Source organism: Salminus brasiliensis, chromosome 10 (genome assembly GCF_030463535.1).
Source record: "Salminus brasiliensis chromosome 10, fSalBra1.hap2, whole genome shotgun sequence".
In the NCBI taxonomy this organism is placed as follows: Eukaryota; Metazoa; Chordata; class Actinopteri; order Characiformes; family Bryconidae; genus Salminus; species Salminus brasiliensis.
In genome coordinates this window covers 38,732,128-38,755,451 of record NC_132887.1, presented here as the reverse complement: position 1 = coordinate 38,755,451, position 23,324 = coordinate 38,732,128, and the positions used below count along the sequence as shown (strand labels likewise).

The following is a 23,324-nucleotide window of genomic DNA, read 5'->3' as shown; positions in this document are numbered from 1 at the left end:
CCTGACTCTATAATTACATTTTTTCTACTAAAAACTTTAGTTATAGGGATCTATAATTACTTTTTTACCAGCTAAAATTGATAGTTTCTGATATCTACACTGTTATTATTAATAATAATATTTTCACTAGGTAAAATGTGATTTGTAAACTATTTTTTAAAAATCTAAAATTGCACATATCTCAATTAGGCTACACATAAAACTGAATTGAAGATATCTTGACTTAAATTGAATATATGAATATATGGACCTGGACTTTTTACTAGTTAGAATTACCAAAATAGCTTGTAGATATTTGTGATTATATTTTTTTCTAGTAAACAAAAGTCTTTAATTTGAGTTTTTATTAATGAGTTTTCCTGTAAATCAGTGGAAACATATGACTAAACAAAACTAAATTAAGGATATGTTGTATCTTGGCAGTATGTCTAATCAGAATGTCTTCATAGAGCTGTAAAGTTGAACAGTATGAACAGTAAAAATGTAGTTGATATCTAAAATGAGAATTTCTACTAATAAATATTCCTTCAGAGTATTTGTTACTATTATTTATACAGAGAGCTTAAATTTTAATTGAGTTATGGTTTGGTTCACTGATGTTATTTTAGGCAAAAAAGTTCTGACTAGTCTGATTTGCAAAAAATAGATTTACATATTAACAATATCTAAAATTACTGTCAAAACTGAATAACTAGATTTACTTAACGAGCATTTGCACTGGTCAGAATTTATTTCTTTGGATCTTGAACTGAAATAAACGACGGCCTGTTTCGCTGTTTTTACATTTTAGACCAGAACAGCCTTCAGTAGTGCTTTGAGAGTTTGCATCACTACGGTTAAAAAAGCGGCCTTGAACTGAAGCTTATCCCGAACATCACCAGGCCCCACTGCCAGTCACGGTCGTTTCTACGCGTGTATGTGTGACTGTAGCCCCATAGACCAAGGAGAGACCTTTTATCCTCTATAATTAAGTCCCCGTCTCTGCTGCCCATTACATCTCCCTCAAGCCCTGCTGCTCATTGTGGAAATTACAGTCTTTTTCCCCCTCTCTCTCTCTCTCTCTCTCTCACCCTCCATCCTGCTCTCGCATTTCCTTCCCTCCTGGGACTCGGCCTGCGAGTCTTAACGACACTTGTCTGAAACCAATCAGTGGGTTTCGCCACAAAGAGAGTGGGAATGCTCCGGAACAGGAGAACAGCTAGCGTGGATGATGCGTGTCAACCCTGAATCACCCAGAATGACACGATCGGGATGATGTCACATGGTAACAACAAGTATTGCATCATACCAATGAGCCCGAAGAGATAAAAACAGCATGTGCTTATCGGCCATGAAACTAATGCGTTTCCATTGTTTGATGTTGGATGAGTAACATAGCCTGAATTATCATCATACAGGCCTTGAGTACATTTGACCTCACTTAAACACCATGATTATTATTCACTAGTTCAGCTGAAGGCTGGTTTTTTCCATATAATTCATTGTTCTGTAGCTTGAACTTAAGCTAATTCTTAAACTGTGCATTTATTAGATGGAGTCTCTTGTGGTTTTAAGCACATGCTTGGTGTCCAGACTTAGCTTTTTAGTCTTAAACTAAGGTCGAATGTAGAAAATCCTCAGCTTTTGCCAACAAACACTAGAAGTCAGTCAGTAGCCACCCATCAATTTTTCAGTCTTCAGCTGACACACACTGACACCGACAGCTGTTTACAGGCAGGCACAGGTTTAGGTTTAGATTTAGGGTTAGTTGGGTTAGGTTAGAATTAGGTTTAGGGCTAATCGTAAGTATAGGTATTACTTAGGTAAGCATTAGGGTTAGCAGGGTTTGGGTAGGCTTAGCTGTAGGTTAAGTTTAAGGTAAGGGTTAGGATTAGGTTTAAATATAGTCTGCTGAGGTCTAAATTAAGGTAAGGTTTAGGGTTAGTAGGGTTAGTTTAGGATTAGGTTAATATGTAGATGGCTAAAGTCTAGATTAGGGTCAGGTTTATGGTTAGTTTAGGATTAGGTTTAAATGTAGGCTGCTGAGGTCTAGATTAGGGTTAGGCTTATGGTTAGTTTAGGATTAGGTTTAAATGTAGGCTGCTGAGGTCTAGATTAGGGTCAGGTTTATAGTTAGTTTAGGATTAGGTTTAAATGTAGGCTGCTGAGGTCTAGATTAGGGTCAGGTTTATGGTTAGTTTAGGATTAGGTTTAAATATAGATTACTGGGGTCTAGATTAGGGTTAGGTTTAGGGTTAGTAGGGTTAGGATTAGGTTTAAATGTAGGCTGCTGAGGTCTAGATTAGGGTCAGGTTTAGGGTTAGTAGGGTTAGGATTAGGTTTAAATGTAGGCTGCTAAGGTCTAGATTAGGGTTAGGCTTAGGGTTATTTTAGGATTAGGTTTAAATGTAGGCTGCTGAGGTCTAGATTAGGGTTAGGCTGTAAGGGTTCCACCTTTAACCCATCCATGCAGTGAACACACACATAATGACCGTGGGCAGCCAAGGGCCCAACAGTGGCAGCTTGCCGAGCCCAGGTATCGAACCCACAACCCTCTAATCAACAGCCCAGAGCTCTAGCCGCTGATCCACCGCTGCAGGCTGAGCCTGCCGTGTCCTTGCAGGGTGACCTCAATCTGGTACGCCTTCGCTCCAGCGTTAAAACTACAGAAGCAAGAATATCCATGTCCTGGCTGATCGACTACGTCTGGGCTGAGTGTGAAATTGCGTCCATTAGACCTGTCGCTAAACTGCTCCTTTGAGGGTTAATCAGATCTATTAGACTGAGGCTGGGTTTCAGGAGTCAGAACTGACAGACGTCTCAGTAGTTCAGTCTGGAGTGTCTGTGTCTGTTGTTTACCATTCAAGTCACAAAATGACTGCAGTCTCCCACTTTCAAGGGCAACAGCAGGAGAAAGGTGTGTGGAAGAGTTTGGGGGGGGGGGGGCGAGAGAGTAAGAGTGTGTGTATGAGCCTCATTGCTGTCCTGAAGATTTTTTTTTTCTGGCATGTAATTTATTTTATTTTTTAATTTCAAATGTTTAATTTCTCTATATACAACAAATACTTTTCCAATAATTATTTTCATTATTTCAACATGGGAAAATGCCACTACAGCGCAGAAATAGAGAAATACAGAAATACAGAAATGGCTATCGATTGTACCCAAGCCCCTCCCCTATCGAGCGCTGATTGGCTAACCCGCTCTGTGAGTGACACCTGTATCATATCCAGCAGCTTAGCAGGACGGAACGAACGCAGCCTCCAGCTTGGCACCGCCCCCTTCCCGAGCTGCGATTGGCTGATCCTCTCTGACTGACAGCTCGGTTCAGCAGATCAGTCGGAGAGAGTGCGGAGAGTTCAGCATTACGAGCCGGGGGAAAGTCGCGGAAAGTCGGGGGGTTTCTCTCTGTGGGAAGACTCGCCGGACCCTGACTTGGTGTTTTTTTCTTGGGAAATTCGCAGTTCCGAGAATCTCCTCATCACTCACGGATTAACGAATCTAGCTGTACTTTACTTCACTTAGGTCTCTTTTCCACGGCGAGATAACTCGCTGGAAGTGGCTATGTAAACACCCGCCGAGCCACAGACTGTCTTTGACCGACTTTCAGGCATGATTCCGCCGGCCAACATGACCGGGAACGACGACTGTGTCGGCTGCAAGGAGAGCGAAGGGGACGCCGCCGACCTGCCTCCTCAGTCTCCGTCCTCAGTCAGCCAGCAGGAGTCGAAGGTACGCTGCCAGCTCGCGCTAGTTAACGGTTTTAACGGTCACTCAACTTCGGCTCGCTACGGTCGCGAGCTCACGGGTCCTAATTTTGTGTCGTATTTCAACATAAATGTTTAGGTTTTCCTCAGAAATCCTTCAGTTTACATATTTCACTCAGAAATATCGATAATATTAGCTAGCTAGTAATATTTGTTGTGAAAAGCTAACTAGCACTAGCTATAGTTAATAATAATAATTAATAATAATAATAATAATATTAATAATTAATAATAATGTATCTATATATCTTTGTAATAACAATAATTTAGTTATTTACTTTTATTATTAAAAATAGCTAGCTGAAATCAGGCGCAGAGGATTCTGGGGGAGTCGGTCTTATTTAACCCTCAGGTGTTTAGTCTGGTCTGCTCTTGATGGGGTGAAGATCGGCATGGCCCGATCCGAAGAGCTCTCTGAGGCCTTCAGAAACAGTCTGGGAAGGGGGTTGAAAAGATCTCAGAACAATTAAGCTAGAAATCGGGCCTTTTACTGTCCGCTAAATCTATTACTAGTAGGACCTCTGACCAACAAGGCCAAATTTCAGGTCAAGGAGCAGAACCTCAAGATGAGTATGGAGGTCTACAACGATCCTGAAACGTCATCATGGGACCTACAGGTGGCTCCTACCGAAGTACATGAGTCGCCTCTATGCCTCGCCTCCAAAATCCTCTCTAGTAATCGTCTTCAACTGATTCCAGTGATGATTTCCTGATTTCCTCTCAATAAAATCACATTTCTGTCTTCTTTTCTTCAGTTTTTCAGAAGATGAAATGTCCAGATGTTTAAGCGTGGTTCTCATAGTGTCGTATCTTTTTTACATGACTGTAGGTTAGTGAACGTGAGCTACATAGCTAGAGAACTATGATGTGGATCTACATTAAAAAGTCACGTATTATATTGCTAGATAATTTTATGTTTTGACAGCCAAAATTCAATCAAACAACAAAATGAGTAGCATTTAAATATTCATTAAAATAAAAATTAAAAAATTGGGTAAAAATAAGTGTTTTATAGATGTCAGATTTTATAGATTGCTAAGATTGGAAAGTAAGTAAGGTTTTTTTATTGTCATTTATGGCTTTACAGTACAGTGAAATTCTTAGAAAGCAGGGGTCCAAAGGCAGGTTCAGCCATGCTACAGCACCCCTGGAGCAGAGAGAATAAAGGCCCAGCAGTGGCAGCTTTAAGGACCTGGGGTTTCAGACCCACAACCCTGTGATTGATACCCACACTACCACAACCCTTCTCTCTCTGGAATTGTTAAACCATAGTGGGATTAAGCTGTAACCTGTAGAAGGAGATGTTTGCAGATGTGACCATATAAATCATCTGTAGATTACAGGCAAAGCTGAGCAGACTCTGGATGTCCTCCAGAACATCTTCAGGAAAAGGTATTACTACATATATTAGATATACATTCAGAACTGAATTGGTCAGATTAAGTATTCTTTTTATTTGCTTCTTCCTGGTCTGTAATGTACATTCTACTTTTTTCGGCTGCTTTTCTCACTTCAAATGACACTTCTGTATCTATCAGCTTGTCCAGAAATGCATGTATAAAGTGTGTCATTTCAGAGTGCCTCAAAGTGCGACTTCCACTTCCTGACTGTAGGGGGAGCCCAGGAGTAAGGAATACCAATTCTCACATAATGCTGCTTTAATGCACCTATGTTTACTTTTTTTTTTATTACCCCACAATTTGGCTCAACCTATGTCAAGCCAAATTCATTTGTATAGCAAAGTAGCTTTACAGAAGTCATGTAACCCAAAGTGAGCCAAGAAAAAGCTCTAAAGCTGGAGAAACCAAGAAACCTGTTGAGAGACTCACAAATTGGGATCCAGAGCAGCAGAAACAGTAATAGCGCTTCTGAATCAGATCCATCATATTTCCAAGCGCTGTTACGTCAGAAAGAGACAGAGGCTCAGATCATTTCCCATCGAGCTTAAGGATCTTGCTTCGGATTCTTTAGCTGCTTTTTTAGCTTTTAGCATCACTTGACTGTGATATGCTTTATAATTTGTCATGCAGGAGGATGTTTTTTCCTCTTTGTGACGCTTAAATGAAACAGACGGACAGATTTGTGGCGTGGTGGGTGAGTCGTGGGATGCGTTTAGTCACTGGTATTGGCATTTTGGCTGCTTTCTTTTTTTTTTTTACAGCCCTTCATCGACTATCTGGGTCATCTCTAGCCCTGAGTTACTACAATTAGGCCTAAAATATCGGACAGGTCGCTGCAGTTGTGGCATCCACTGCTAGTTGCTCTTTTTTCCGGTTGCCTTACATGTCTGCTGACACATATTCGCTGCTCTGCTCTGTTACAGCCTCACGCGTTAACTTGGCGTCAGACACCCGTTCATCAATCTGGTGGTTTGGAGTAATCTGAATGCCTTTGGTCTTGGTGATCGTGGCCAGCGTTGTCCTGCAACGTATTCTCCTCCACAGTAGGGTTAAAACTCAGTAGGGGTGGTTAAAGACAGGAGGGGTACAATTTAATAAGTTTAGAAAATGTGTTGTAGTTATATAAATCAACAGTATCAGCAGTTTGTCAAATGAAGCTTTTAAGGAGGATCTCAGGAGGGTTTGATATGTGGTCAGTTTAGGTGCAGTTTGTTGGGTTGATATTGGCAGTGAATCATATTTCAGCATCAGTAAGTCTGCCTTTTGTGACATTCACTCTCTGTGGTCTATTTTGACTTGAAAGGAGCTGTCACTGTCTGCATCTCTGTCAGTGAATGCCCTCAGGCAAGGCAGTGGAAATCCTCTTCAGGATCATAACTTACTGTCTGGTTAAACTCTAAAGAGCTTGGCTCAAGAGCCACACACACACAAACATATACAAGGAGTCTGCAGAGCAGCTTCTGGAGCTCGTAACCCCTGGAGGTTTCACTCTGAGCTATTGGAGATATCTCTGCATGGAATGAGCTCCTTTTTTACATTCTTAGAGAAAAATAGTCCAAGCTGGGGATATGTTAATTATACATTATATGAAGACTGCAGTTGGCTAAGGCATCTCACAAAACCTTGTAAAATAAGAGTACATTTAAAACTGTAGTCTACAGATTAAGCAAGGTAAATTGAAGCTTTTAATGTTTTTTTGCTAGCAGTAGTTGCCTTTCTAAGGTTCCTGAAATCATCATTTATGTATGAAAATCATAAGATCACCATTGATATCAATTATGCATGAATATGTTCGGTAGGTATGTATTTTTAACTTTGTTATTCAGATGTTATTCAAATAGTTAGACATTTAACTTACAGACATTTAATATAACACAATGATATTTCATCTTTCTGAGGTTTGATGACAAACAGAACCAAAAGTGCAGAACCTATAAATACAGTGATTTTATTCAGCTTATTCTCACACACTGTGCTGCCAATTCAAGTCCAATGACGCTGTCTTTAAAGAAACATGCAGTTGGTCGTTGTTCTTCACATACTGACGATAACCACAGTATGCTCAGAAAGGCATTTCTGTGACATAATGTGACATAATGCAATTTTATAATAAGAATAATAAGAATAATGTCACATTGGCTGCCCCTACATTACCCATAATGATTAATTACTATAGCTATGAATGCTCAAGTATGTATTAGATCCCAGTTAAAATTAATTACATTTTATTGATCAATTAAAATTATTTTATCAAGTCCTGAGTAAAAGCAGGGTTATTTTATCAAGTCCCAGGTAAAATAAGGATGTGGATTTTATATGTCTTATGCCTTAGATATGTCTTAAGAACTGACAAGTGTTGTTGTTGTTTATGTTGTGGAATAAACGTAATAGAGAGAAATCTAATAGCTAGTCAATGCATAATGCAATAGCGCGACTATATAATAAGATATTACAACAACAACACGTTTAATCACTGGGGTATGCATTATTCATAGGATATGCAGAAATGTCTTTAGTACTAGTAAATTGCTTTTAGTGTGAAATAAGGTCTCCACATTCCATTATGTTCTCGCGTGGGTAATTGTGTGAGTGCTTCTGTTTGAACCTGCCCATACGACTATAGCTCTCGCAGAGGACACTAATGCCATCTGTGGCGATGCTCTGATGTGCACACTTTAATACCAGTAAGTGATCTTTGGATGTGGATGGGAAAATGATCATTACCAGTAAACAGTCGTATTCAGTTGTCTGAATCTGCCAGTATTGTTTCCAGACAGATTTGTAGAAGACATATAAGACAGTAGATCTAAGATGTTTATGTCTGTAAATGGTACCTCTGCATCATTATGGCTGTGGTACCTTGACATTGCTGTCTCATATGTTGCTAAATAATAAAAATGCTTAGAAAAACTTTACAACTCTAAATATCTATCAACTTTTTTTGAGTTTTAAGCAAATATCTGCTGATAACGATATGCTGCTGATGCCCTATTTTCATCGGTGCCCAGTTTTTTTTCAGTTTTGACTTCTAGCATGCACCGAATCCTAAATAAGCTAAAATGAGATCATATAACTGAAAGTATGATCATTAACATGGTTTTCCAACCTAAAACGAACACTTAATGCGCTATATGGTGACATTTGTTTGTGGACACCCCTTCTAATGAACGAGTTCAGCTATTTGAAGTTGCACCCATTGCTGGCACAAATGTGCAAATGCACTTGATTTCAGAAGAAACAGTGAATGAGCAGGTGTCCAAATACTTTTGTCTGTGTAGTTTATACTATTTCGGTTTTAAAATATTGTATAATTAGAGCGCCCAAGTCAGAGCGCCCAATCTCAGCCCTGTAGACGATTGCTGAACCACTGCATAAGGAGTCTCTTCTTCAACAGGTGGTGCTCCTCCACTGTATCCGTGGTCATTAGGATATGAAGGACTGGTCCTAGAGCAGCACTCTCACTAGGAGAAGTTTGATACATCATAGGCTGTTGCTCTCTTGGTTGTAAACCCTCCCAACGCAATAATATACAGATTTTTAAACACTGCATAAAACCAGTATTCCCTTTGGATGATTTATCCATGCCTTGCTTGTGTGACAGTTCGTATCCAGATTCCAAACTGCTGTGTTTGCCAGCTGTCATCATTGTCGAGACTCTGCTTATTTTCGTTTCGTCACTTTTGCTCTACTCGTCAGGTAATAATAGGATGAAGAATGTGCCTCACACTCACACACACACACAGAAGAAATGGGCCTAATCCTGTGCCAAAAATATGTGATTTTTATCAGCGCTCTGTCTTGGAGGTGCAGGGGTGTTTGAGGCTAACACAGAACAGGCGTTTTGGTGTTGACAGCGGGGAGAAATTGAGTTCAAATAGAGGCAGAAGATTTGTTATTTTCCTGCATGCCGGTCTTTTGTTTATGGAAAATGAACTTAACACAAACAGTGGCATTGTCCATGTGGGACAGAGAACACACGAGCCAGATGATTCTGATCTGGAGGTTGGGTGCTGTGTGAGAGGAGCTCCTCTTCTCACTCGAAGTAAGATAACACCACAGATCGTTAATCCGAAACCTCGTGACCTCAGTGAGAGAAACAGAAAATGCTGGACTTGTGCCAGAGTTATGTTTCAGAAGGTCATGCTTTTGTTAGATTGAAGTCAGATTCGGGGACGGGATTGTCCTAAAATCTTTCCGTCAGCTGTGTAAGTAAGTTAATGACTGGGTCAGCTTCCTAAATACTACTTCAAAATAGCGATGCACACGTATGGGATGTACACCTGATGATGATGATGGTCATATATACACAGATCAATCATGACATTAAAACCACTGACGGTTGAAGTGAATAACACTCAGTTATCTTGTTACAGTGGCACCTGTGAAGGGGTGGGCAGCAAGTTGTTGTGTTAAAAGCATGAAAAATAAGCAAGCGTAAGGATCTGAGAGCCAAACTGTGATGCTTAGATGATTGGGTCACACAACATGTGGGGGAATCACAGGGTGTTATTCATGAAGGCCCCACCTCACAACTTGCTGCTAACATCCTTGTGCCAGATACCACAGGACACCTTCAGAAGTCTTGTGAAGTCCATGCCTGAGGAGTCAGAGCTGTTTGGGTGCATGAGCGGCACCTACACAATATGAGGCCGGTGTTTTTAATGTTGTGGATGATCAGTGTGTATACATATAAAAAAATATTACAATGTGGGACCATCTTTACATCTTTACATTACCATCCACCTGGAAAAGTACTGCAGAGAACTATGTACTATTTGTAGAAGGTTATGATTAGATTATAGTCCACTAGCCTAGCATCGTTTAAACATCCCAAAAGCCTCTTAGCACAAAGACCATTAGTAAATATATTCGAGCATCACATTAAACACAATCTGCCATTTAAGGTGACCTTTATGCTATGATGCTTTTGAAACTGGGTTCAGTTTCGGTCAAATATGTTCTCAAATATCAGATAGAAATTTCAGTCAGATCATATCGTCTTTTCTGCTTTTTTTGCCCATTTTATTCACGTTTACAGGACATTGCTATGTCCTTTTGCATGTCTGCTAGTCATTCATTGATTCACTGATAAAGCTAATATTAGAGGTATTAGGTATTGAGTATTAAGTGTGTTGATTAAGTGTCTAGCAGCAACTGCACATTCAACACTTATATTTTGTCCATTTAAAGCAGAAATGACCATATTTCTATCAGTATTGTCTGGGATTTTAGAGTACCAAGACAAAAAAAGGACATCTCAGTTTAATATAATATATATTATAATGTATATAAGCAAAAATAACAGTGACAGGAGTGCTGTATGTTATTTGACTAAATATCTAGGTTAAACAATTAACAAATAACAAATTAAAAACACACTCTTTTCCTATAGTGTCAGTAATAAACCTCCTAAACCGTAGGTTAATCATTTAGTTATTTATTTTATTTTGTGCATGAACAATTGTGAATTTGGTATCCGCTTTGTATAGCATGTGAGCATATTTTGTGCATAACGTTGTCCCACAGGGTTCTATTTTAGGGCCTATAAAGTAATGGAAATTGTGGCAGTGGTGTAGTTATGTGAGGAGTGAGGAACTGAATGAAACATGGGTCTACTGTACAATCAGGGTACATTAAGGGTCTAACTGCGACTCAGATATTGAACTAGTAGCTAACATTGTCTCAAGAGTCTGAGCTAAGCAGTTTGTGTGATCTAATAGATTTCCTGACCTGCCGTTTGGAACGGAGGTCTGTACAGCCAGTCTGCGGGTGTAATTCAGGCCTACTGTGTAGTGGACCGTGACCAACTCAGTCCCAGCACTACGACTGATATCCGTGGGAGGGGCCGCTCGGTCGATCGCTCTCTGATGGGCTGCGATCAATGGGTCGTCATCACACACACATCCATGCAGTGGAGCTACCACTCACCCCTCACGCGTGAGTGATCGGCCTGCTCTAATTGGTGGGGGGAAAGTGGAGTGAAATGCAAGTGGATCCAAACAAGGTCCTCGACTCTGCATGGTGCAGCATGGTACCGAGCTATATTTAGAGCACCTCATCACGTGTTGCAACTGCAGTGGTCCACCCAGGTGTCGTTAATAAGACATGATTAATAAGACAGTTATTTTATTGTAGCTGAACACAAACAGAAGGACTAATAATGAAAGAAAAAGCCTTAAAACGTATTGTCTTATAGTCTGTTTATTGTTGACTATGTGTCTGGAGGCAACCGCACATTCAGCATCGCATTTCTTTTATCATATTTTGTCCGTTTGAAGCAGGTACAAACACTCACTGTATGGACAAAAGTATTGGGACACCTGCTTACTTACAGTTTCTTCTGAAATCAAGAGCATTACAAAAGAGCTGATCCTGCTTTTGTTGGAGTAACTGTCTCTGCTGTCCAGGGAAGAAGGCTGACTAGATTCTGGAGGAGCATTGCTCAAATCATTGTGTTGTTCGAGTTGAGTTAGTGAGGGCAGGATGTTGGATGATCACATTATTGATAGTTGTATCTAAACCTCAGCTGGACCAAAGGCCAGAAATATTTGTTTGTTCTCCAGTGGCAAAATAACCATATATGATATTTTAGTATTTCTGAACAGCAGCAGAATAATAATAATGATAATAATACTTAAAGCTAAATTATCTTTCATAATAATAAAATAAACATGAATATGATTACTGTATAATTTTTATCAACCTGTTATAATAGCAACAGAATATTAATAATTACTATTGCTGTTATTATTATAAAATAAGAGCAGTATCTGTCCTTTTCATTTATCAATGGTGAACACTGTTCACTCTAAAGTACCTCTGTCGCTTTTAAAACTGGGTCTTTGGCAGAGAACCAAGGTTCGGTGTGTGTGTGTGTTTTAGTCTCTGTGAGTCTCGGCTGTAACACCTCTCCTCAAGCACATGGGGAAAGCAGCTGATGAGATGAAGTCGGGTTAAACACACTGTTAATCTGAAGTAGAGCAGAGTGGTGAATCTGATGAAAGTGAATCAGGCTGTTAGGTGTGAATGAGCTGGACACGTTGAAATACTGACAATATGAGTCTCTTGAAGGGGCAGTAGTTAAGATTCAAGAAACATGACGTCTAGCCGTTTATTTGTTTTCCCCTTTAGATCTGCCTTTTATCCTCCCTATCATCCCTGATGTGTGCTGCTGGCCACTACCACATTTAGCTTATTGAGAGTGAAATTATAAATCTGTAAACATTAAGAATTCAGCTTGTAACAATTAGCTGTTGTGGGAACAGGCATGCAATCTGACAGTTCTTTGTAAAAAGCTCCCATTAGTTTATCAGTCACTACCTGTGTTAGTGGGTTAGCTGGTAGGTCATTGTTAGCTGCAGCAGAATAGTGTTACATAAGATGAATTAGCCTAATGTTGGACATTTTTGCATTTGGGGTGCTTTCCATTTAATGATTTCTCCACCCTAATCTAAGACTGGACATTTAAGATGTTTAAGAAGAGGAAGATCTACATCAAATAGAGTTTAGAATGTCCAACATTAGGACAGTTAGTTTACCCTACATTTCTCTGAAGGTAGTTCACCAGATGCTTTTTAACTTACTTACTTATTCAGACCCCGTTTACATCTGATCACATCAGGTGTCTTAAGTATCAGGATTATACTCAAGTATACTCAGTATATCTGCATAAAGTGAAGCCACATAAAACTGCAGTCACACCCAAGGAGGTGGTCTGATGTTTGGTCGGAGACATTTTTGAGTCACTAGCAGTCACTCCGTCTCTCCAAGACCCATTCCACAACCAAAACTCCTCCCAGTACAACCGGAACACCAGTAATAATCGCCCAACAAGCAAATTAGCATTTTTGACTACCCAGTGTAAACGCATTCATATCTGAATACAATCCAGGTACTAGTCACATGATGTGACCAGGTGTAAGTCTCAGGGGTCTAAGTGATAAAGATTTACCTACTCGCTTTGCTGTGTTCAGATTTACAGTGTTTGCATTATCCCCCTTGCGTGTAGCGATTCTCTCCATCTTCTGGGTTAACTCTTGTTTTGGCAAGTTTTTGGCCAGCGCAGTGTGCTTTTTGCCCACAGTGATACAGGATGTTGTCCTGTGTGTGTTAACAGAACAGACAGAGGTGGGAGTGGAGTAATGGGGTGCTGAAGGGTGTCTCATACAGTTCATATGTTCTATATATTTCACAGGTTTGAATTAGTCAGACTATGGAGAGAAAATGAATGCTCCTTTAAATCAGTCGATATTCATTTTCATTTGCATCCAGATTTGCCCGTTTTGTAATATTCCCTCAAGGCGTGTGGGTTGGTGTGGCACCGGGGAGATGGGGACCTTTTTAATAGACTAACTGAAGTTCCTGGTGGGTATTGTCAGCTAATTTAGAGGAGTGTCAGAGTGTGATTGATATCACGGGTAATGTGCACATAAAGAGGTTACGTATCAGGAGAGACAGATGACAACCTAGCTCCTTTCTCCATCTCTCTGCCTCTCTCTCTCTCTTTCTCTCTGCTCCATAAATAACTCCAGAATAAATGAGACCTATACTGAGCCTTCATTTGGGGCCTAATGAGGAGTTATGGAATTGAGTGAACTGGGGAGTTCAGAAGCCTTTTTTTTTTGCAGAAAGATCCTGTTAGCTGCATGAACTGGTGCACTCAATAAATGTGTTCTCGCAACAGCAGCAGGTGGCATCAGCTACAGGCTTCCAGAATAGACCAGTAAATGGGCATGGTGTTCTTAACATGTTGCGTCCAATCAGTAGGCTTCACTTTGGGTCTTTGTATGAGGCTGATGTCTTTTAATAGTTGTTCCCTTTCCTGGGCTCAGGTTCTTAAATGTTTCAGAGAAAAGCAGCTGGTGAGAAACCTGTTGACCTGTCTTATCGTGCTCTTATGCTGAATTTGTTCGGTTGGAAAAAAATGAATGAACAGATTCCACTGAACTGCTAATATTATGGCATTATTACCAGCAGCACCAATTTCAAGCTGCTGGTTCCAGTTTGCCGAATGAACGCTTTGTTACAGTGCCAACCGCCTGCCTTAATTGATCCGAAAGTCTGAACCACCAAAAAAAAAAAAAGGTCTTTTCACACTGCATTCTTAACAGAACCATGGTTCAGTTTCATCCAGGCTTGGTCCGGACCATGTTCTGAGGCACCAAATAAGGCAGGTCTGAAAGCACCCTTACTGTGCATGATAAATTTCCAAATGCACCATTTCAGCTGATTGGTACATTAGAAAAACTGACCCTACTTTTTCCTTGTTCCTTGTTCCTCTGGTCCTGTCCAGCTGCAGAAGCTGAAGCGCTCGCTGTCCTTCAAGACCAAGAGCCTCCGCAGCAAGAGCGCCGACAACTTCTTCCAGCGGCCGAGCACCGACACCAAGTTCCAGACCGACTTTCTGTCCGAGGTCAGCAGCAGCACTGGACACTTAAGCACCATTGGGGTGTCCGTCTCCGCCTCGCCCTGCGTCACCCCAATGCCCCCTCCCCTACCCCCACTGCCCCCTGTGGTCCCATGCGGAATGCCCCTGACAATCTGCTCGCCCTCCCGGGCGCCTCGGCCGCCCGACCCCACAGCCCACACCTTCCTCGAGCACATCTTTAAGAAGCCACATTTCTGCGACGTCTGCAACCATATGATTGTAGGTAAGAGGAAATCAGCCTGTGCTTTCTCTCACACTCCTGATCTTTCCTCAGGTGTGGAATACACACAGTCAACACTTACAGAACATGTGTATAAATATATAAAGCTAATGCTGAAGTAGCGAGGGATCACATGGGCTTTGAAGGTTGTAATTTAAACCTGTTAATTTATTCCACATTTGACAGCAGCTATTTTTGCCTTGAGTTACACCTGTATTCAGTGTATAGTATTATTTAATATTATAATAATAAAAGATTGCTTTCTTTAAGATTTGTTTCATGTAGAGGCGTAGCTATGAACTGGAAAATGCCTTTTTTATGTTTTTCCCTCTTGCTCTTGACTTGACAGCACAAAAGAAATGGACTCTTGTATTCAAGAGATCAGTATTTGGCAGTTCAACAGGCGCTGCACTCCCTTGTCTTTGAGTAAAGATAAAATTGCTCTCCAATTAGAAGCAAATGATCACACTTAGAAGTACATTTCAGTGAGAACCTGATGCCATAATAACTATATTTGTGGTGTGTAATGTTCAAATACCATATAAGCTCACATGGTAGGAAGATTCGGTGTTCTCTCTGGTGTTCGAACCAAACTGCCTGTGTCAGATCTTTGCCCATACAACATTTTTAATCTCACTACTGATGAAACATGTATTTGTAGTAATGTGTTTAATATGGCTGTAAATGTCACAGCCAGCGCTTAAGGCAGCTGTGCCACTCGGGAGCCCCAATTCACTTATTATATTATAAACCTGGTTATTGATTTTTGCTTTCTGAAGCTGAACTCTTCTTCTACTTCTAATACTATTCGGACTCAGTAGTAAAGCCTTCTCCCCCACTGACCAGCAAACACGCTAAGCCGGCGCGATGTTGCCATGTGAGTGTGTTTAGATCTTAAGGATGGACACAGCAGGTGTCCCGAATTTGAGGATCTTGTTGCTATAACAGAGTGTGCTGTGGGGGTAGCGTGGGACTGAGCACTTTGAAGCTTGGAAAGCAAGAAGAACAATTTTGCTTTGCCGCCACAGGTAGTCAGTGGAGTGATCTCAGATACATGAGGGAAGTTAGGCGACCAGCCGGGTTCTTCAGGCTCTGTATGCACCTGGTGGCTTGTGAAGTAGGACCAGCCAGCAGGGATTGACAGGGATTGTAGCTCAGTCCAAGATTTTCGTTTGAGAATTCAGGCAGCCTATGCCATGCATGGAGTGGTGGATGTAATGTATATCAGTTAAGTGTGGGTATATTGGTCATTAAAAGGAAGTATGTGGGAAGTATGTATATCGGTTTCAGGTGATGAGTCTCTTGGATCCAACCTAAGGTTCAGCTTTGTTGATCAGGGTTTGAAGGAAAGCCAAAGCTGACTCTGCTACAGCCTTTTTACTCAAGAATTCTTGCATAGTTACACACACAGCATATGTTTAGCCTCTGGTTACTCCCCTATGGTAGATCATATACAGAGCGAATAGTTGTTTTGACCTTAGGCCATCTATGTGGTTTGGGACTGTCCCCAAAATTTTGTGCAAAGGGGTCAGTCAGTCTGAGTTGCATCAAATGCATCAGACCCTGTGAAGCATCACAGCCGATTACAGCGCTGATGCCCCATTTTTGGGGTTTCTGTTTTTGGGCACCTTGCCACCTAAGACCACTGGGGAACTTACATAAGAGCGCCGTCCTATTGATAAAAACAAGTTGAATCTCCGAAACCATCTGTTCCATAAGAATTAATGGGTCATGTGTGGTATCTTGTTGTTTTGTGTGGGTGGTGTTCGAACAGTGAGCGATCATGTTCGCTCTGAGTTTTCTGAGTTCTGTTTTGCCAGTGTTTCCGTTTTGTTTGGGCATTTGAGTTCATCAGCCATCAACCTTTAATAAACTATAGCAAGACCAAGTGTTGATGATAAGTGAGCGAAGTCGAGCGACTGGTGTTGGGAGGAACAGAAAGGTGAAATGAGAGGCCGGTTCTGCTGGGTTTGGACTCGTAACCGGCTATCTAGGCTTAGCTAAGTTAGCCAGCAGGCTAAACACCACAGCACAGGCCGTGCTCCAGCTAACTGAGGCTCAAATCACTCCGGTTTAGAGGATAAAGCCGAGGGAATGGTTTTCCACTGTTCCACAGGCTCATTTAGTAGATTAGCTCATCCAGGTTTGCGTGCCCCGCCTTGCATCTGTTTTTAAAGCATGATGTCAACAGCGCCCCCACCCTGTGGCTCTCTTAAATGCACCTGGGAAAATTAGCATATTTGGCCGTGTACTTGATAGACACGTAGCATCCTCCGCGGTATGCTGTATTACCGATATACCGCCCAAGTCTACTCAAAAGCATTGTCAACGTAATTGTTTTTTAGTAATAATAATAATAATAATAATAATCTTGCTGTGTTTAGTTCACAGCTTACCCCTGCGTTTCTACAGTTTCAGCTTAAAAGATGTAAAAAAAGAAAGTGACCACACTCAGACACACTGTCTGAGGTTGGCAGGAATGTATGTAAGCTTTTCTCCACAATGACTTTGATAAATTCCACCTTTCATAGGAAAAATGGGAGTGCACACTCCGGCCACATTCCTGTGTGTCTGCAAACGTGATAAATGAGGCTTCACAAAGACCCTAGGATACAATTATAAGAGGGGGTTGATGTTGTTGTTGTTGTTGTTTCTGGTGAGAAGCTGATCCACCTGTTGAATAGATCGCCTCATGCGTTGGGAGCAAAATGGGTAGAATTTGTGGAAAAAAGCTCAGTGAGTCACTGACCCACGCACATAAAAAACAGGCTGAGGTTTGATGTGCAGGCCTCGTCTGATGTTTGTGGTTCACAGCCTTTTATGTAGTATCTGAGATGGTGGTCGGAAATGCCTTGTGGCTCTCAACCAGCACAGCTGTGAGGCTTATTTGCACTATAAATGTGTGTGTGTGTGTGTGTGTGTGTTTGGGTGTACGCAAGTATGAGAAGGATGTGTGTTTGTTTACATGCGTTTACTCAGGAGTGTGTGTGTGAGAGTGTGTGTATGCATGTTGTAATATTGTCCACGTGTTTTACATATGAGTGTGAGCGAGGGCATATGTTTTTGTATGTGTGTTTCTGTCAGTGCGTAGACGGTGGCATGTTTGTGCATATGTGAATGCCAGTGTGTATGCCTGTGTGTGCCTGGCAGCGAGCCAAATGAGGGGGGGCTACGGCAGAGCCGTTAATTAGCTCAGCAGTGGGGGGCAGGCACTGGACCAGTCCAGATGTCCACCTGTCAGCAACAGAGAGAGAGAGAAACAGAACTGGAGAGTGAGAGAGATGAAAGCGGGAGAGCAGGAGAGACGAAGAAAGAGAGACATAGAGACAGAGAACGAGAGAGACAGGGAGGGCGGCGAGAGGCCGATTCATAACTAGGCCCTTGAGTTACCAGGTAACAAAGAAGCATAGTCCCATTCATAAAAAGCTACGCTTCAGTTATAGCGAGAAATTATGTAGTGATGAAGAGTGTAAAATAGGCCGGCAGTAGATCTGTCTGAGGATGCAAATAGAGATCACAACATTTTGGTAGGGTATTATTATTAGGATATATACCCTGGCTGTCTACGACAGTCTGCATTCTTTTTGGCACGAGCGGAGTGAGAGTTCAAGCCCCCTATCTTACAGCTTGAGCAAGGTGCGTTGTGATGGACATTGCTACCTTACACCCCACCAACAGTCTATTTTCACGTCGTTTGAATAGCAACGGTGCTTGTGTACTCCGCAAAGAGATCAAAATTGGCTGTGGTCTCTCTGGGTGGGTGGACATGTTACCCTCCTAGTGTCAGAAGCATTGCTAGTGCTAGGGGGAGTTATAGATGGGTGGGTTAATTGGCAGTACTTCATTTGGAGAAAAAAATGATAAATGACAGTTTTTAAAATATGCTTTCATGTGTATTATGAAAATGTCTCGTGATATGATATTTTTGCCATATTACCCACCCCTATTGTTAGCTACCGGAGACAGCTTGGGGTGTGTGAGTATGTGTGCTCTGTAATTCTGTCTATGGTTCAGCATATGGATCCGTCAGGGCTCATCACCTTCTCTCCTCTCTCTCTAACTTCCCCCCTCTGAGGAGCCTGCTCACTGCCAGCACTCTGATTACTGCAAATTGAGCTCCAACCCCTACACCCTTCTTTCAGACCTCAGCACTACTTTCTAAATACTGTCAAACCTGCATACTATGCCCTGATGAAACCTGCATACTATACCCACAAACTACTACTTGCACACCTCAGCCCTGTACGTTATACCCTTTACTTACTTACATACATCCGATATGAAGCCCTATATACTTTAAAAGGATTAAAAACCTGTAGTTTATTCTCAGCTCACTGCAGTCAGATGCTTACTTAGTTTTAGGGCTTGTAGCATCTTCAGCATTTCACTAAGGGGACGGCATAAAGCATAGTAAGGACCTACATCACTCGCTGCTTCTCACACTGAAAGAGGTATCCCGAGCACAGGGTTTAGGAAGTGAGAACGAGGCCTGAAGGTCTGGAATTGAAACTAGCAGTGTTCCGCCGGGTTTGCTCATTGTGCTGTAAATGCCTTCAGTTTGTGCCCATCTGAAAGGAGGGAGCGCTGCCTAAGCTACTAGGTTTTATTACATGCTCTAGAAGGCTGTTGAGTTTATGACTCCCATAAAGTAATGCCCATCCGAACAATGCGTTCCAAATCAATTTCACCACGCGAATGCTAGATAGGTGTGTGGGCGTTGCCAGAAGGGAGGGTGATGGAAGGCATGCTTGCACAAACGACTCTTGTTTGCAAGGCAGTGCCTCGCCCTGTGTGTACAGAATTCTGTGTGAAATCTGTATTGAAAAAGCACTGTGCTTTCTTACAGTAGATGAATGAGATGTTAAGGCATCTTTTCAGTCCATTATGACCAAAAGTGTCGTCTCTCTTTAAACTTAATCACTTTACAATCATTTGAGATATTTCTATAACCCAGTTCTTCCACTTTTATACTTTTATACTATATTTAGGAAAAAGGTGCTTCAAGCAGCTGCAGCTCAGGTGCAATCAAATATCACTATTTTCATTGTTTGTATTGAAAATCTCAGTGCAGGAATTGAACCCTGTTGAATTTATACCTTGTTAGAGTGCAGAGCACTTGTTGATGGGGGATTATATCACCAGGTTGGAATAGAAAATATGCTCATATCTCTATGCGGCGTACCAGGCTAGCCCTATCAATCTGAACATCTGGCCAGCAACACATTCAGAGCCTCCAGAGGAGTTACAGCATCTACCTGTCCACGCTGGACATTGGATCAGCAAAGTTTACTCCTCCGCCCCTGTTATCAGTGTTTCGCCATCTTCTATGAGGTGAATCTAGCCTTGTTTTTAAAAGCTGGTGGTGCAAACCATGTGAAGATAATAAACCCAGGCTTGTCTTCATTTCTAATGGCCTGTATCAAACAGGGGCCGTAGAAAATGTGTTCATTTAGTGTTCATTTAGTGTAATATCTTTTTGTTGGGCCCAGAATCCTTGGCAGTGCCCCTGCATGGTTGATCCAAACATCACCATATTATCCTTGTTCCCCCCGTTGTTTTTTAATAATGAAGATCTGCTGTTTTGTTGGGTGGTGTTTGGCTGGTGTGTTACTTTGTAGAACATTACACTGTTGGGCTTTGGTGTAGAGTGTTTGGTCGGCGTGCTTTAGCCTTAAAGTTCTCTGTCAGTGTATAAACAAAGCTTTTACTGTCCCTGTTGTTGGATGCACTGTGTTTTTTTTTTTTTTTTTCATCAAACATGATTGATATGCAGCTTGTATTCCTGTTCTGTGATATAGTTTGACAGGAAAAACAAGTTGAGCTGCAGAATTAAGACCCCTTTAAGGGTTAAGTCAGTGTTCGTAAACTTTGAATAGCAACGGTATGACAACACTACCTTTACAGGCCTATTAGTGTGTCCTGTCTGTGTCTCCGCTAGCGGTGGAACTAAGTGGAGTGCTAAACAGATATGTTGTGTTTTGCTGCACCCGTCGGCACTACAGAGCTAGCAAAGGCATGACAATTGCTGCCCATTACCCAGTGTGTTGTGGGTAATGAGGCTGAGGCAGTGGTGCTTCAGTTGAGGTTTAACGACCTGCTTATAAACATGCAGTATTTCTCTGATGGAGCTGTGATGGAGATCTGGAGTTACTAGGCCTGTCACGATCATGACATTTTAGCTGACCGTTAATTGTCCTACAAAACAATAGTGATATTTAAAAGTCTTTTTTTTTTTTTTTTTTGCTTCACGCCACTGTTGTACTGTATGCATAGCAGTGTAGTCATACACACACTGCTTTATGATGAGTATGAGCCATTTATTAAACACTGGACATTGAACTGCAGCTTATTATGTCTTAACTTGACAAATGACTTACTGTTGAACAGTTCCCAGATTGGAAAAGGTTGGTTTAGCCATACTGCAGTCGTACAAGTGCACTACTGTAATTACTAATTACAGATAAATACTGTCTTACATATCATAGTAGTGTACTGTATATACTTAAATTACAGTTGCCAGCTAAATACTTTACATTTACAACTCAACCTGGCCATTGACGGGTGTGACATTGACATCACTGTGCAGAAATCCCGGCCCTCCAGGACCAAAATTACCCCCTCCCTGACCTAACTGAAACACTGAAATATAAAACCGTGATAACTTTTATCTACAGTGGCTGCTGTCAAGGGGTTGGTACAATAGGCCGAAACCTCAGGCAGGTCTTGTGGGGTGTTCCTGGTTTGCAGTGGTCAGTACCTACCAAATACTCCCCAAGGATGAAGCTCACGACAGTCCGGTGAAATATTTGCGGTCAGACGATTATGTAATAATCGCAACAGGCCTATTAATCACATGGCTTCAGCTGTGAAATACTTTGTGTGGGTTGTTCTGGGAGGAGGAGAAAGTGTGTGTGTGTGTGTGTGTGTGTGTGTGTGTGTGTGTGTGTGTGTGTGTGTGCGTGCGTGTGTGTGTCTTACACTCTCTTTTATTGATTAGTCTGCTGGTACTGAGTCTAAGCTGGTCCCCTCTGCAGAGAACGGGCAGAAAGTGACGGAACAGGAAAATTTATCACTCTGCAAGCGACATCAGTCCTCCTTCAACTTGTGGATGAGACGGAGAAAAAGAAAAAGTGACAGCAGACAGAGACAGAGACAGAGACAGAGAGAGAGAGAGAGAGAGAGAGAGAGAGAGAATGAGGAGATTAATAGATCTTACAGAGGAAGGAAACGTGGAGACAAACAAATAACTAAAGGAACAGACCGAGCTGAATAAAGCATTGCATATTGATTTATGATCCTATTACTGAAGATTCATGGTCTGCTGTGTTTTTAACTTCTTAAATTCTGGAAAGTGAAAATGAAAAGTGCAGGGAGAGCCCCTTGACACAGAGGCTACAGCCGATATGGCTGAACTACAGTACTACAGTAATTACCCTTGCTGGAGCATAAATCAATGGCTATTAAATCGCGATCATTTATGCGGTCAGCTGGTGCCACCGGAATGAATTTTTCTCAGTTTGTCTCTCTCCTCCTGCAGAGCCGTGACTGGGCAACCTTCCTGACAATCCGGATCGATATGAAACGGAGCGTTTTCCCAGGTTCCTCAACCCACTCGTCAGACTTTCTGTGTACCCAGTCATTCAGGCTTCAGCTTGAGGAAATTAGTCTTTGTTCTGCATCACCTGTGTGACAGTAATCACTGAAATTTATAGCACACCGCACACCAACATCCCCCTTTCCGCACACAAAGAGCCCTAGAATAGATCAAAACGATGCATCAGATGCGCAGCATAAAAGCTCTTTTGAAGCACAGAGAGAGGCGATGTGTACATACAATCAATTTTGACGGAAGTGATCCGCACAGGAAACGGGATGGCTTAGGAACAAGTGGACACTTCAGAGTCAGTGGTTCCATTGTGCGAAGTGAATGCATGCCATTGCAGTCACACAAAAACCTCTTATCTCCAAACTAGCATCGCTATAGTAGAAGGAATAAACCTTCGGAAGTCTTTTGGAGCATTTCTATTGGTCCGTTTGTTTATCACAAACTTTTGACACAATGTAAAGAACAACTGCCAGGTTCACTGCCAGGTCAAAAAGTGAAAAACGACAAAATGGAAATGCAAGGTTTTTGCAAGGACAGTCCCCAGTAAAACAATTGAATAAAAAAGCTCCTTCTCTGGGCAGTTAGTGTTTGTTTATTTACTCAGTAAAACACTAATATTAGAATAAGTAAGGTAACACGTTACAAGGTGTGCATCTGGGTTCTCAGGTGCTCAGGTGACTGAACCAAAGTGTGTGTATCTAGTGTCGGTCTCATCTGATTTCAGTCTCTGAAACCAGAGCAGTGGATCAGTAAATCAGTGCAGGTGATGCGACTCAGATAACCCAGATAATCAGGTGTGTGTCAAAGGTGCTTCCTGTAGGCGACCACATGGCCCTGTTTTTCCCTTTTAGGAGTGTAGGATTAAGCTCGGGTGACTCGGGCACTCCTGTTTGTGTGTGTGTGTTGGAAGTTGAGGATGTCACGG

The 23,324-nt window shown here is 41.7% G+C and overlaps 1 protein-coding gene across 2 annotated transcripts in view; it reads left to right on the top strand.

The window, feature by feature from the left end:
• The first annotated feature begins 3,358 nt into the window (after positions 1-3,358).
• stac (SH3 and cysteine rich domain) overlaps positions 3,359-23,324 on the top strand; it is a 51,014-nt gene continuing 31,048 nt past the window's right edge. For both annotated transcript variants that reach the window (XM_072690050.1, XM_072690049.1), the window contains exons 1-2: positions 3,359-3,711; positions 14,439-14,796. In XM_072690050.1, coding sequence (XP_072546151.1) covers positions 3,592-3,711; positions 14,439-14,796 — 478 coding nt within the window. In that variant the 5' untranslated portion in view covers positions 3,359-3,591. The remainder of the gene's footprint in view (positions 3,712-14,438; positions 14,797-23,324) is intronic.